The 12687-nt window shown below is 50.7% G+C and overlaps 1 protein-coding gene across 1 annotated transcript in view; it reads right to left on the bottom strand.

The window, feature by feature from the left end:
* Positions 1-8524: 8524 nt before the first annotated feature.
* The window catches only part of CRKL (CRK like proto-oncogene, adaptor protein), a 42357-nt gene continuing 38194 nt past the window's right edge, over positions 8525-12687 (bottom strand). Inside the window, exon 3 of the mRNA XM_033234092.1 lies at positions 8525-12541. Within this exon, the coding sequence (XP_033089983.1) occupies positions 12407-12541 (135 nt within the window). The 3' untranslated portion in view covers positions 8525-12406. The remainder of the gene's footprint in view (positions 12542-12687) is intronic.

The following is a 12687-nucleotide window of genomic DNA, read 5'->3' as shown; positions in this document are numbered from 1 at the left end:
GTGTGGAGGGGCAAGCTGATGCAGTGGTGCGCGCAGCTGTACAGTGATTCATTCATATGGAAGCAAAGAACTGGGGCCCAACTCCATCACCCACTCCTGTCCCTGCCCCTCTGCCTTGCCCTGGCTCCTGCAGCCCAGCCTCTTCTCAGCCCAGGTCTGCCTACATAGGCCTGACCACTGTATGCCCAGCACCCACTAGATTCTCTGGGGTTGTTCAACTCTGTCCAAAGTCAGCTCCAGCCCATTGATCTATTCAGTTCAGACTAGGCCCTCCTCAAATGGCTGGCTTTGCAGCGTGCACTGTCCTGTCCCCATACTCTGGGAGAGCCAGTCTTTTTTTTTTTTTTTTGGAGATGGAGTCTTGCTCTGTCGCCCAGGCTGGAGTGCAGTGGCACAATCTCAGCTCACTGCAAGCTCTGCCTCCCGGGTTCACGCCATTCTCCTGCCTCAGCCTCCCGAGTAGCTGGGACGACAGGCGCTCACCACCACACCCAGCTAATTTTGTGTTTTTAGTAGTGACAGGGTTTCCCAATGTTGGTCAAGCTGGTCTCGAACTCCCAACCTCAGGTGATCTGCCTGCCTTGGCCTCCCAAAGTGCTGGGATTACAGGTGTGAGCCACCACGCCTGGTGAGGCATAGCCAGTCTTAATCCCTGTTCTCATGGAGGGAGGTGGCAAGAGCTGAGGGCAGATGCCCGTAGTTCACAGGAGAGGAAAAGGGCATTCACACAGAAGAAACAGTGTGGGCAAGGAGGTAAGACGGTAAATTCTGGAGAACTCAGAAAATGCCAGTCCAGTCCAGCTTGCCATGAAGTTCTAGGCAGGGGCCTTACATGGATGTTGGCTGGTCTGGAGGAACAGGGGAAGCTGGGTAAGGGGTCTTCATGACATGTGTTTTGTTTTTGAAACAGGGTTTCTCTGTCACCCAGGCTGGAGTTCAGGAGCACGATCATAGCTCACTGCAGCCTTGAACTCCTAGGCTCAAGGGATTCTCCTGCCTCATTCTCCCGTGTAGATAGGACTACAGGCATATGCCACTGTGCCCGGTTACATGTGTCTTCGGGAAAGAAACCTAGGACTGGTGTTGGACTGGAAGGAGGCAACAGGTAGGGGGAAGAGGTCAGAGGACTCCTAGAGTGAGCTAGCCCACAGGGCTACAGGGTGGCCCTGTCCCTGCGGCCCTTAATTGGATCCCCTGAGGAATTTTTATCATCAATTTGGCAACAGGTCAGGAGCATGGCTCACATCTGTAATCCCAGTTCTTTGGGAGGCCAAAGCAGGAGGATCGCTGGAGCCCTGGAGTTCAAGACCAGCCTGGGCAACATGACAAAACCCCCTTTCTAAACACACATGCGTGTGTGCGTGCACACACACACACACACACACACACGATTGGCAACAATCTCCACACTCCCAGTGACTGATGGGCTAGTATAAGCTGTCTCCGGCCAGGCGCGACGGCTCACGCCTGTAATCCTACCACTTTGGGAGGCCGAGGCAGGTGGCACCTGAGGTCAGGAGTTCGAGACCAGGCTGGCCAACATGGCGAAACCCTGTCTCTACTAAAAATACACACACACACACAAAAAAAATTAGCTGGGCATGGTGGTGGGCACCTGTAATCCCAGCTACTTGGGAGACTGAGGCAGGAGAATTGCTTGAACCGAGGAGGTGGAGGTTGCAGTGAGCCGATATCACGTCACTGCACTCCAGCCTGCACATTGGAGTGGGACTCTGTCTAAAAAAACAAAACAAAACAACAACAAAAAAACAAAAATCCAGCTGTCTCAGTCCACACAGTGGAATACTGTTCTGCCATGAAAAGGTTTTTTATTGGCCAGGCGCGGTGGCTCAAGCCTGTAATCCCAGCACTTTGGGAGGCCGAGACGGGCGGATCACGAGGTCAGGAGATTGAGACCATCCTGGCTAACACGGTGAAACCCCGTCTCTACTAAAAATACAAAAACTAGCCGGGCGAGGTGGCAGGCGCCTGTAGTCCCAGCTGCTCGGGAGGCTGAGGCAGGAGAATGGTGTGAACCCGGGAGGCGGAGCTTGCAGTGAGCTGAGATCCGGCCACTGCACTCCAGTCCGGGCGACAGAGCGAGACTCCGCCTCCAAAAAAAAAAAAAAAAAAAAAAGAAAAGGTTTTTTATTACAAACATTTTATTATTTTTAATTATAAACAGTGTTTTGTAATTGTGTTAAAAATACATACATACATATATATATATATATATATATTTTTTTTTGATACAGGGTCCTGCTTTGTGGCCCAGACTGGAGTGCAGTGGTGTGATGACAGCTCACTGCAGCCTCCACCTCCTGGGCTCAGGTGATCCTCCCAGCTCGGCCTCCCAAGTAGCTGAGACTACAGGCATTTGCCACCATGCCTACATAATTTTTGTATTTTCTTGGTAGAGACAGGGTTTCTCCATGTTGCCCAGGCTGGTCTCGAACTCCTGAGCTCAAGCAATCCACCTGCCTCGGCCTCCCAAAGTGCTGGGGTTACCAGCATGAGCCACTGTGCTGGGCCTAAATATTTTAAATATTTTCTTTTTTTTTTCTTTTGAGACAGGGTCTCACTCTGTTACCCAGGCTGGAGTGCAGTGGTGCGATTACGGCTCACTGCAACCTTCACCTCCCTGGCTCAGGTGATCCTCCCACCTCATTCTCCTGAGTAGCTGGGACTACAGGAGTATGCCACCACGGCTGGCTAATTTTTAAAATGTTTTCGTAGAGGCGGGGTTTCGCCATATTGCCCAGGCTGGTCTTGAACTCCTGGATTCAAGCAATCCACTTGCCTCAGCCTCCCAAAGTGCTGGGATTACAGGCATGAGCCATCGCACCTGGCCTTCCTTTTTTTCTTTTGAGACTAAGTCTTGCTTTGTTGCCCAGGCTGGAGTGCAATGGTGTGATCTCGACTCACTGCAACCTCTGCCTCCCAGGTTCAAGCGATTCTCCTGCCTCAGCCTCCTGAGTAGCTGGGATTACAGGCATGGGCCACCAGGCCTGGCTAATTTTTGTGTTTTTAGTAGAGATGGGGTTTCACCATGATTAGCCAGGCTGGTCTCGAACTCCTAACCTCAAGTAATTCGCCTGCCTCGGCCTCCCAAAGTGCTGGGGTTACAGGCATGAGCCACTGCGCCCGGGCCAACTCCCAGGTTCAAGCCATCCTCCCATCTCAGCCTGTGGAGTAGCTGGGACTACAGGTCCAGCTAATTTGTTTATTTTTATTTTTTTGTAGAGACTCACTATATTGCCCAGGCTGATCTTGAATCCTCGGGCTCACGTGATCCTCTCCGCCTCAGCCTCTCAAACTGCTGGGGTTACAGGTGTGAGCCACCGTGCCCTGCCTACAGGTCTTTTGAATGCTGCATCCTATAGATACTTTTTTCCTTCAATCCAGAAGCCAAAGCATAATTCACTAAATTCTTCAGAGCTGTCTTGGTGAGCTCAGGTGGTCTGCAAAGCGCTATTTCCAGAGGGCTGGCATGGGGGCCTGTGTCTTCCCCCTTGCAGCCCTGTCCAGGTCCCTCTTCTTGGCTCCCACTCTCTAGGCAGTTACTGGTTACCTACCCCGTCCTTCCCGAACTTGACTGTTGGGCATCTCCAGGGCTTCCGCCTTGCTAGTCTTCTCTTCCTCAGACCCTTTAGCCTGAAAGTGGGTTCCCCAGGGCTTTCCTTGGCCGGAGGGCGGGCAGAAGCTGTCCTCTTGGGGCCCCCACCCTGGCCATCCCATGCAACCGTCCCTCCTCCATACGGTCCTGCTTTCATCTTAGCAAGGGCAGAGCTAAGATCCTGCGCCTCCCTCAGGGACTCAGGGACACAGGTTACTTAGGGCCGAGAGCCCAGGAAGCCTTGAGAGGGCAAATGCGACGGCTCTGAAGAGCCATACGAAGAAAGGCGGCGCAGCCGACGGTTGGGCCCCACGCCCTGCCTCCCCAATCTCTGCAGCTGCTGAATGCGCCCCCACCATCTGTGGACGCCAGAAGCCATGGGCACTGGAGAATGTCAGGGAAATATCAAGTTCTTCCTTGGGATCCGAGGGCTAGGACGGAGCTCCCGGAAGCACCAGGGACCCCAAGAGTTCGGCCACCCTCCACACCCACCCCGCGCAGGGTCCACCACCTTCTACCCCCATCCCAAGCTGGGATTCTCTCTGAGCTTAACCCGCTTCCGTGCGATGTCCACCTTCCCCAGACTCGGCGCTGGAGATGCCCCACGTCGGCTGCCGCGGGCGGGGACCGAAGGTGCAGCTGGGCCCGGCGATGCGGGGCCATGAGTAAAGATCTGGAGGATGCGGAGCTGGCCAGGGTCCGGGTTGCAGGCCACGCCGGAGTCCGCGCTGCAGCGGGGGTCGGAGCCCGCTTTCAGGGTCCAGGGGTGTGGCGGCCTGGCCCTCAGCACAGGGGCCCACAGCCCCGCCTGAGGGCTGTGCTCCCGACTGCAACCGTCTCTGTCCCCCGCCCCCACCACACCCCAGGAAAGAGCGCGCGGGAAGGGACTGGGAGAGCACCAGACAGGAAGCCCGGACTGAGCGCGGGGGCTGGGATCTGGAAGCCAAACGCGGTGGCCGCGGGCCCGCGCCGGGACAGACCCGGGATCCACTCTCACACCAACACCACGCGGTAGATGGGCTACAGTTCCTTGTCCGAGGGCTTCCAGGAGCAGGAGCCACACAAAATGAAGGGGTTCACTGGTAGTGGTTCCCAGACTTCGTTGCATATTAAACCCCCCTGGATAACTTAAACTCCAGTGCCCAGTCCTATGCAATCAGATCCCGGGTCTCCACTGTGCAGCGCCCGTGGAGAGCCAGCGATGTGGAGGGTCGAGGTCACCCGGTTCTTTTTTTTTTTTTTTTGAGGCGGAGTCTTGCTCTGTCGCCCAGACTGGAGTGCAGTGGCCAGATCTCAGCTCACTGCAAGCTCCGCCTCCCGGGTTTCCGCCATTCTCCTGCCTCAGCCTCCCGAGTAGCTGGGACTACAGGCGCCCGCCACCTCGCCCGGCTAGTTTTTGTATTTTTAGTAGAGACGGGGTTTCACCGTGTTAGCCAGGATGGTCTCGATCTCCTGACCTCGTGATCCGCCCGTCTCGGCCTCCCAAAGTGCTGGGATTACAGGCTTGAGCCACCGCGCCCGGCCTGTCACCCGGTTCTTTAGGGACAGGGTCTCACTGCCACCCAGGGTGGAGTCCAGTGGTGCGATCACGGCTCACAGGAGTCTCGACCTCCAGGGCTCAAGCGACCCTCCAGCCTCAGCCTCCCAAGCAGCTGGAAGCACAGGCGCATGCCACCATGTGTGGCTTGAGACGAGGTCTTGCCATGTTTCCCAGACTGGTTTCAAACTTCTGGGCTCAAGCGACCCTCCCGTCTCAGGCCTTCCAAAGTGCAGGGATTACAGGCGTGAGCCACTGCCCCTGGCCCCATCCAGCTCCTTCAGCCTGGATTACCAGTATTTCCCCTCCTCCAGGAAGGTTCCTAAACCCGCCTGGGCTCCACAGCGCCCCTCATCCTCAGCGCACTGGTCACCACATATGCTGCCCCAGCTTTCCAGAGCAGGACAGGGAACCCCTGAGCTCCAGCTCTGGTTGCTACCGGAATAGTCCTGCTTGCTGCCCTTGAAGAACCAGGGTGTACACTAAGACTGCAAGAGCAGAGTCCAGTCACAATAGTGGGCTGGGGAATCACCGACTTGGCCAGAGAAGACACCTCCAGAATGACTAGCCTGGAGGTGTCAAGTTTTTGTTGCAGGGTAAGGTTTCAAGACTGACTGGGCCAGCTGTACTGTTAACCCAGCAGGGAGGCAAGCAGAGGGGTAGTTCCAACTAGGTCCCATGTCCAAGAGTTTCCCTCGCCTCGAAGGAACTCAGGTCAGCATTCCTGGCCAAGATACACTTTTTCAAACTTGTTATTTTTTAGTTATTTATTAAAAATTGAGATGCTGGCTGTGCGCAGTGGCTCACGCCCAGCACTTTGGGAGGCCGAGGTGGGCAGATCCCCTGAGGTCAGGAGTTCAAGAGCAGCCTGGTCAACATGGTGAAACCCAGTCTCTACTAAAAATACAAAAGTAGCTAGGCATGGTGGTGCACGCCTGTAGTCCCAGCTACTCCCACCTGGGAGGTGGAGGTTGCAGTGAGCCGAGAATATGCCACTGCAGAGGAGACTGTTTCAAGAAAAAAAAAAAAAATTGAGATGCTACTATGTCTCAATAGGGGTCACTATGTCAACCAGGCTGGAATGCAGTGGCTATTCACAGGCACAGTCATAACTCACTGCAGTCTGGAACTCCTAGGCTCAAGCAATCCTCCAGCCTCAGCCTCCAGAGTAGCTGGGACTACAGGAACCCACGACCACACCAGGCTCTAAAGGTAGTTTTCTTTTTTTTTTTTTTTTTGAGATGGAGTCTTGCTCTTTCACCCGGGCTGGAGTGCAGTGGCCGGATCTCAGCTCACTGCAAGCTCCGCCTCCCGGGTTTTATGCCATTCTCCTGCCTCAGCCTCCGGAGTAGCTGGGACTACAGGCGCCCGCCACCTCGCCCGGCTAGTTTTTTGTATTTTTAGTAGAGACGGGGTTTCACTGTGTTAGCCAGGATGGTCTCGATCTCCTGACCTCGTGATCCGCCCATCTCGGCCTCCCAAAGTGCTGGGATTACAGGCTTGAAAGGTAGTTTTCAAAGATGTATCTGGAAAGTATTGTTTCTTTCAGAATGATGTAACAGTTTTGATATTTCATGACAGATTTCTCTCAAATTCAGCAGAAACCTGAAAGTAGGAATCAGGGACATTTTAGCATCATAGTTCTATATAAATATATATACCGGGCCAGGCACAGAGGCTTATGCCTGTAATCCCAGCTACTGAGGAGGCCAAGGTGGGACGATTGCCTGGGCCCAGGAGTTGGAGGTGAGCTATCATCTTACCACTGTACTCCAGCCTGAGCAAGACACTGTCTCAAATAAATTTTTAACTTATTTTTTTTTTAGATGGATTCTTACTCTGTCACCCATGGGGCTGGAGTGCAGTGGTGCGATCTTGGCTCACTGCAACCTCCGCCTCCTGGGTTCAAGCAATTCTCCTGCCTCAGCCTCCCAAGTAGCTGGAATTACAGGCACCCACCACCATGCCCAGCTAATTTTTGTACTTTTAGTAGAGACGGGGTTTCACCATCTTGGCCGGGATGGTCTTGAACTCCTGACCTCGACATCCACCTGCCTCAGCCTCCCAAAGTGCTGGTAAATTTATTCTTAAGACAGAGTCTTGGCTGGGCGCGGTGGCTCATGCCTGTAATTTCAGCACTTTGGAAGGCTGAGGCGGGTGGATCACCTGAGGTCAGGAGTTCGAGACCAGCCTGGCCAACATGGTGAAACCCTGTCTCTATTAAAAATACAAAAAGTAGCTGGGCGTGATGGCACACGCCCATAATCCCAGCTACTCAGGGGAGGCTGAGGCAGAACTGCTTGAACCTGGGAGGCAGAGGTTGCAGTGAGCTGAGGTCACACCATTGCATTCCAGCTCTGGGCGACAGAGCAAAACTGTCTCAGGGGGCGGTGGGGAAAGGATCTCCCTCTGTCACCCAGGCTGGAGTGCAGTGGTATGATGTCTGCTCACTGCAACCTCTGCCTCCCAAGCTCAAAAGATCTTCCCACCTTGGTCCTCCCTGCACAGTAGTTGGTACTACAGGCGTGCATCACCATGCCTGGCTAATTTTTATATTTTTTGCTGAGATGAGATTTCACCGTGTTGGCCAGGCTGGTCCTGAACTCCAGATCTGCCCACCTTGGCCTCCCAAAGTGCTGGGATTACAGGCATGAGCCACCACACCCAGCCATAATTTTTAAAAATGGCTTCCTGAGGTTTTACAAGAAAATATGCACCTCTCAATACACAAACAGTTATGGGAAGAGTACAAGTGAAGTCAAAGATAAAATGTACTGAGAGCTGGGAGTAGGAGAGACAAGGCCCTGGCTGAGGGGGTGTCAGTGGGCCTCCCAACACCTCAAGTCAATCCACTTGGAGGTCTCCCAAAGTTCATCAGGAGAACCACATACAGCCGAAAACAGAAAAGGATTCAAGAAAGCTGCATAGGTATCATGCCCTGACCTGCGATGAGGCTGCTCACTTCCCATGACTTCTGCTTGAAACCATTCAACCCTGGTTAGCTCATGCTGAAGAAATATTTACTAGAAGCCTCAGATATGGGTGCCTAGAAGGAAAAAGATCCAAATTCTCTGTGGTGGTGCAACCTGTGGGAACTATTGCCCCATGCTCAAAAAGGCCAAACACTAGGCTCCCCTACAGTACCTACAAGGCAGACACTCTGGGAGCCAGATTTTTTCTCTTTTGGAGGGAGACCCCAGGTGCTCTCCTCTGGGTGCCTGAGTGTTGGAATGGGCAGATGCCAAGACTTCATTCTAGCTCTTGGTCAGCAGCAGCACTAAGGGGTCTCTGAGGAGCATCAGAGATTTCACCACTGCTCAACTGCCAGGAGGCTAGTGGGGGCTGACTGAGGAGACACTGAAACACCAAAGCTGCCGCCACGACCGGCTGATGCAAGTTTTATTGAGACAATATACAAACAGGCCACGGAAACAAGGGTTTTGATGCTGGGACCACTAACGTAAAACGGAATACAAAAATAAAAAGGCACTAATCTGTTAAGAAAAGACACTCGATGTGTTCTAAGAATATAAGTCATTTAATACTGTTAATTTTATAGCACAAAATAAAACAAGCTATGATCCCCAAAAATAATTTTAAAAGCTTACACAGAAAATATTATTGCCTGAAGTTTATGATCTTTAAATTACAGGTCAAAAGAGTTTTACGGTGTTGTTGTTTTTGTTTTTGTTTTAAAACACACAGTGAAGACCGTCTAAGAAGCAAGGCCACTGTTCCTCCTGTAGGGACAACGATCCTGTCTCAGAGACCTGTCTTTCTACTCCTTTAGAAAATAGAACCAGCACAGTGTCCACACCGACAGCAGTTTCCAGGGGCATAGTTCTCCGGTCCCAGAGGGTGGAGTTGAGGCAGAGCTCAGTGGTGTCCACAGAAAGCATTAGTCTTAGGTACTGTGTTAAAACAATCAAGAATTCGTTCACGTTTAAGAGGTTAATAACCGTAATATTAAAGGATTAAATTATAAACACCTGGCACAAAACCACATCATCCCTTTTCAAAAATAAAATGTTCATATTCCTCTGAGCAAACATCACAAGAGCAGTGGCCATCCTCCTCAGGCCTGCCTTGTCTGTAAACAGCTGTAAAGGAAAGCTAGCACAGTGCTAGGGACACATGAGCTCCCAGGAGGGCACAGCTGTCCTTCCCTTTCAGCTTTCCAAACATGAGCACAGAAGGTGTCTAGTCTGGGTGACCAAAGTCCTCAAACGGCAGCCGGTCAACGTATCATCTTCCTCATTAACCATGTCGTCAGGTGGTTCCACACAGCACAGACATGGCTGACTCCTGTACCGCAGGTCCTTCCCAGGATACACAAGTTTATAACCAAACAGTCAATGCCCTCTAGTATGTAATTTGTTTCCTTCCCAGGTGAAAAACCATAGTGAGTTAATTTAACATCCAAATATTTCTTTAAACATGGTAGAGCAGAGCAAGTAGCAGTTATGAACACCCACCCTCTGGGTCAGATTTGCACTGCTCTATGGAGCACAACAGGCTTTCCAGACCAGTGGGGAACCCAGGCACGAGGCTGAGCTGAGGCAGGGGTGCTGCTTTCATATGTTTAGTGTGAAAAAGAGAATATCCCTGCCTGATTAAAAAAACTGACAAGGTTGTAAGTCAAAAAGTTTTACTTTTGGCACATATCAGGAGCGCAGAACTCAAGCTCGCCTTGTTTTGAGCTCTGAATCTCCTGACAGCCCTGTATGCCATTTTCATGGGATGAAGTAATGAGCTGATTAATTATAAAACCAAACCACAGGTATACTCTAGGTATATCTGATTCTGAAGTGCGCCACACAAGGTGAGTCGGGGTATTGGTCAGTAGACAGGGCTGAAAGGAAAGCTTGCTTTCCAAAATGGCCACAGACTTCTTGCGCTCTAAGTCAACTGCTGTAATTCAAAGGTGTCAAGCCCTTCAGCTAAATCTGGTTGGAAAAGGCTTAAGGGTCTGTGCCCTCCTTGAACAAGGCACATTCCTCCTTCTGCTGGAAACTCCAGTCAGGGCTCAACTTGGGCAGGGATGAACCAGGTCACTGGCTAAAGGGCAAACACTGTTTCTAGGCAGAGTTTGGGGACTCTGTGATATGTCTGCCACTTGTGGGTGCTACGCTAGGCCTGAACCCAAAATAAACAAACTTGACACACCTAACCAGAAGCAGCAACTGCCGCAGACCATGCAGAGCAGGAGGTGGCCACCGTTCTCACTGGCAAGGAAGGGCTAATCTCCAAGAATTTTAGAGGAGAACCACAGATGGGAAGCCATGGTGAGTTTTCCCAACTGACCATTTAATCCTATCACAGGGAACACTCTCAAGATTCATGAATATGGCAGTTATCTGCCTAATAGAATACTGATTTAAAGAAAAATTGAAAAATGGTTGTTTTGCCGGTTCTGTCTCCAGAAGGCATTGTTCTAAATCTCAAAACCTAGGAACCTTCAGACAGGGCCACAGTCACAGCAGATACTCAGTAAATGACAATTACTCATTAGGCGGTTGCTACATTTCTAGGTCTGCTGTGTTCACTATGAGCTGAGGCTTGTCTTTACCAGGGCCCAGAAGGGAGAGCTGACTGAATTGCACAGGGTTCCCAGAATTCTAGTCTGACATGAGCAGCAGATGACGGATGAACCACACGTATATACCAGCTGGCTTGTATGAATAGGCCTCTTTCAGCTAACAGGGAAATGCTTTAACATCAATACACTGGTAAGTGGTTAATGATAAACTAGTTAATGGTCTCCCTAGTCACTAAAACACTAAGACATCAAATACATTAACCAATTTCCAGAGCCTGCATTTCCATTGCTTGGGAGCATCAGACACTTACTTAGACTGTGAGACCAGTATCAGCAGCACCAACTTTCTCTGGCAACCTGGTGAGACTGGGCCTGGGTACGGAGGTCTGGGCTTCAGTGAGTGGAATTTAATGATTCATTAATGAGTCCAATGATTCTATGAACAACCCCACTTTTTAGGGGAATTTAAGTCTTAACCTAAAAGGGGTACATTCACTGAAAAGCTGAACAGAAAACTGGCCAACTGCCCTCCAACCCACTGCTCTTATCACTGGCAAACAAGGTAAGCAAAGGTTTCCCTAAAGTACCCCCCAACTCTGATGCTTTTTAAAACAAAGTAATCCAAGGGGCTGTGCACATAGCATGGCACACCACAGCTGCATTATTTTGTGTGTTTTCTGCTACATGGCAAAACAAACTATTACTGGCAACCAAGACAATAAAGGCCTCTGCTTCAGGGTTGTTCTTTTCAGATTCCTTTAGTTACAGCAGCTTCAGTTTAGAAGCTCAGAGGCATGTGTCATTCCTTGCACTATCATAAAAACCCAACCTGCTACTTAACCTGTTTAGAACACACAAGTCTAGGCCAGGCACAGCGGCTCATGGCTGTAATATCAGCACGTTAGGGGGCTGAGGTGGGTGGATCACCTGAAGTCAGGAGTTCGAGACCAGCCTGGCCAACACGATGAAACTCCGTCTCTACTAAAAATACAAAAATTAGTTGGGCGTGGTGTGCGCGCCTGTAATCCCAGCTACTCGGAGGCTGAGGCAGGAGAATCGCTTGAACTCAGGAGGCGGAAACTGCAGGGAGGCAAGATTGCGCCACTGCACCCCAGCCTGGGTGATGGAGCGAGACTCCGTCTCAAAAAAACAAAAAACAAAACAAAAAAACCCCACACAAGTCTAATTAATTAGTTTTCCAAAACCAAACCAAACCAAAAGAAAAAAAAAAGCCGGATTTTGGAGTTTTAGGACAGAATTCTCTCTTCCTTAAGGTTCAGTTCCTGTTGTCCAAAGAAAAGCAAGATGGCAGCTGAGCCACTGCTTTGTGGAACAGCAAACATGCAGTATCTCGCCATGGCCTCAGGCTTTCTCTGGTGAACACGACAGAATCAGTCCCATGTACAAACAGGCAGCGATGAGAAGGAAGACCCTTTCCTCGTCAACTTCTCTCCACTTGTGTGCTTCCATCAGTATTTCCAGTTTATGATCCAAAAGAACTCTAAAATCAACTACTCTTTGACAATACAACTATGATACAAACGTCAGGAGGCAGTCGCTGTGTGCATTCCAAATGTGTGTGCGACTGCCAGTCTGCAGAAAGCTGGACTTCGGCAATGCAGTGTGACTTGCCTATGAGAGAGAATGCTTTCCCACTTCAAAGGAGACTAGGACAGGCAGAACAACAAAGCAGCAGGAAACATGGCAATGGCAATCACTCGTTTTCATCTGGGTTTTGAGGGTCAAAGATTTTGACATGCGTAAAGGGAAAAAGCCCTTTGCGCCCATTCACCTCGCCTTCCCACTGGCCATTTATATTCATCCTTGTGACTTTCACGATGTCACCAACCTGTACAGATGAAGAAGACAAAGTTAGCATTTCTCTGCAACAAGAAAAAGACAGTTTACATTAAATCACAAACACTACCTTATCCAAAGGGCCCATACATTATATTTAGACATAGAGTCTTACTCTGTTAGCCATGCTGGAGTGTA

Source organism: Trachypithecus francoisi, unplaced genomic scaffold (genome assembly GCF_009764315.1).
Source record: "Trachypithecus francoisi isolate TF-2019V2 unplaced genomic scaffold, Tfra_2.0 Lachesis_group14, whole genome shotgun sequence".
Classification (NCBI taxonomy): domain Eukaryota; kingdom Metazoa; phylum Chordata; class Mammalia; order Primates; family Cercopithecidae; genus Trachypithecus; species Trachypithecus francoisi.
This window is presented reverse-complemented; position numbering and strand designations above follow the sequence as displayed.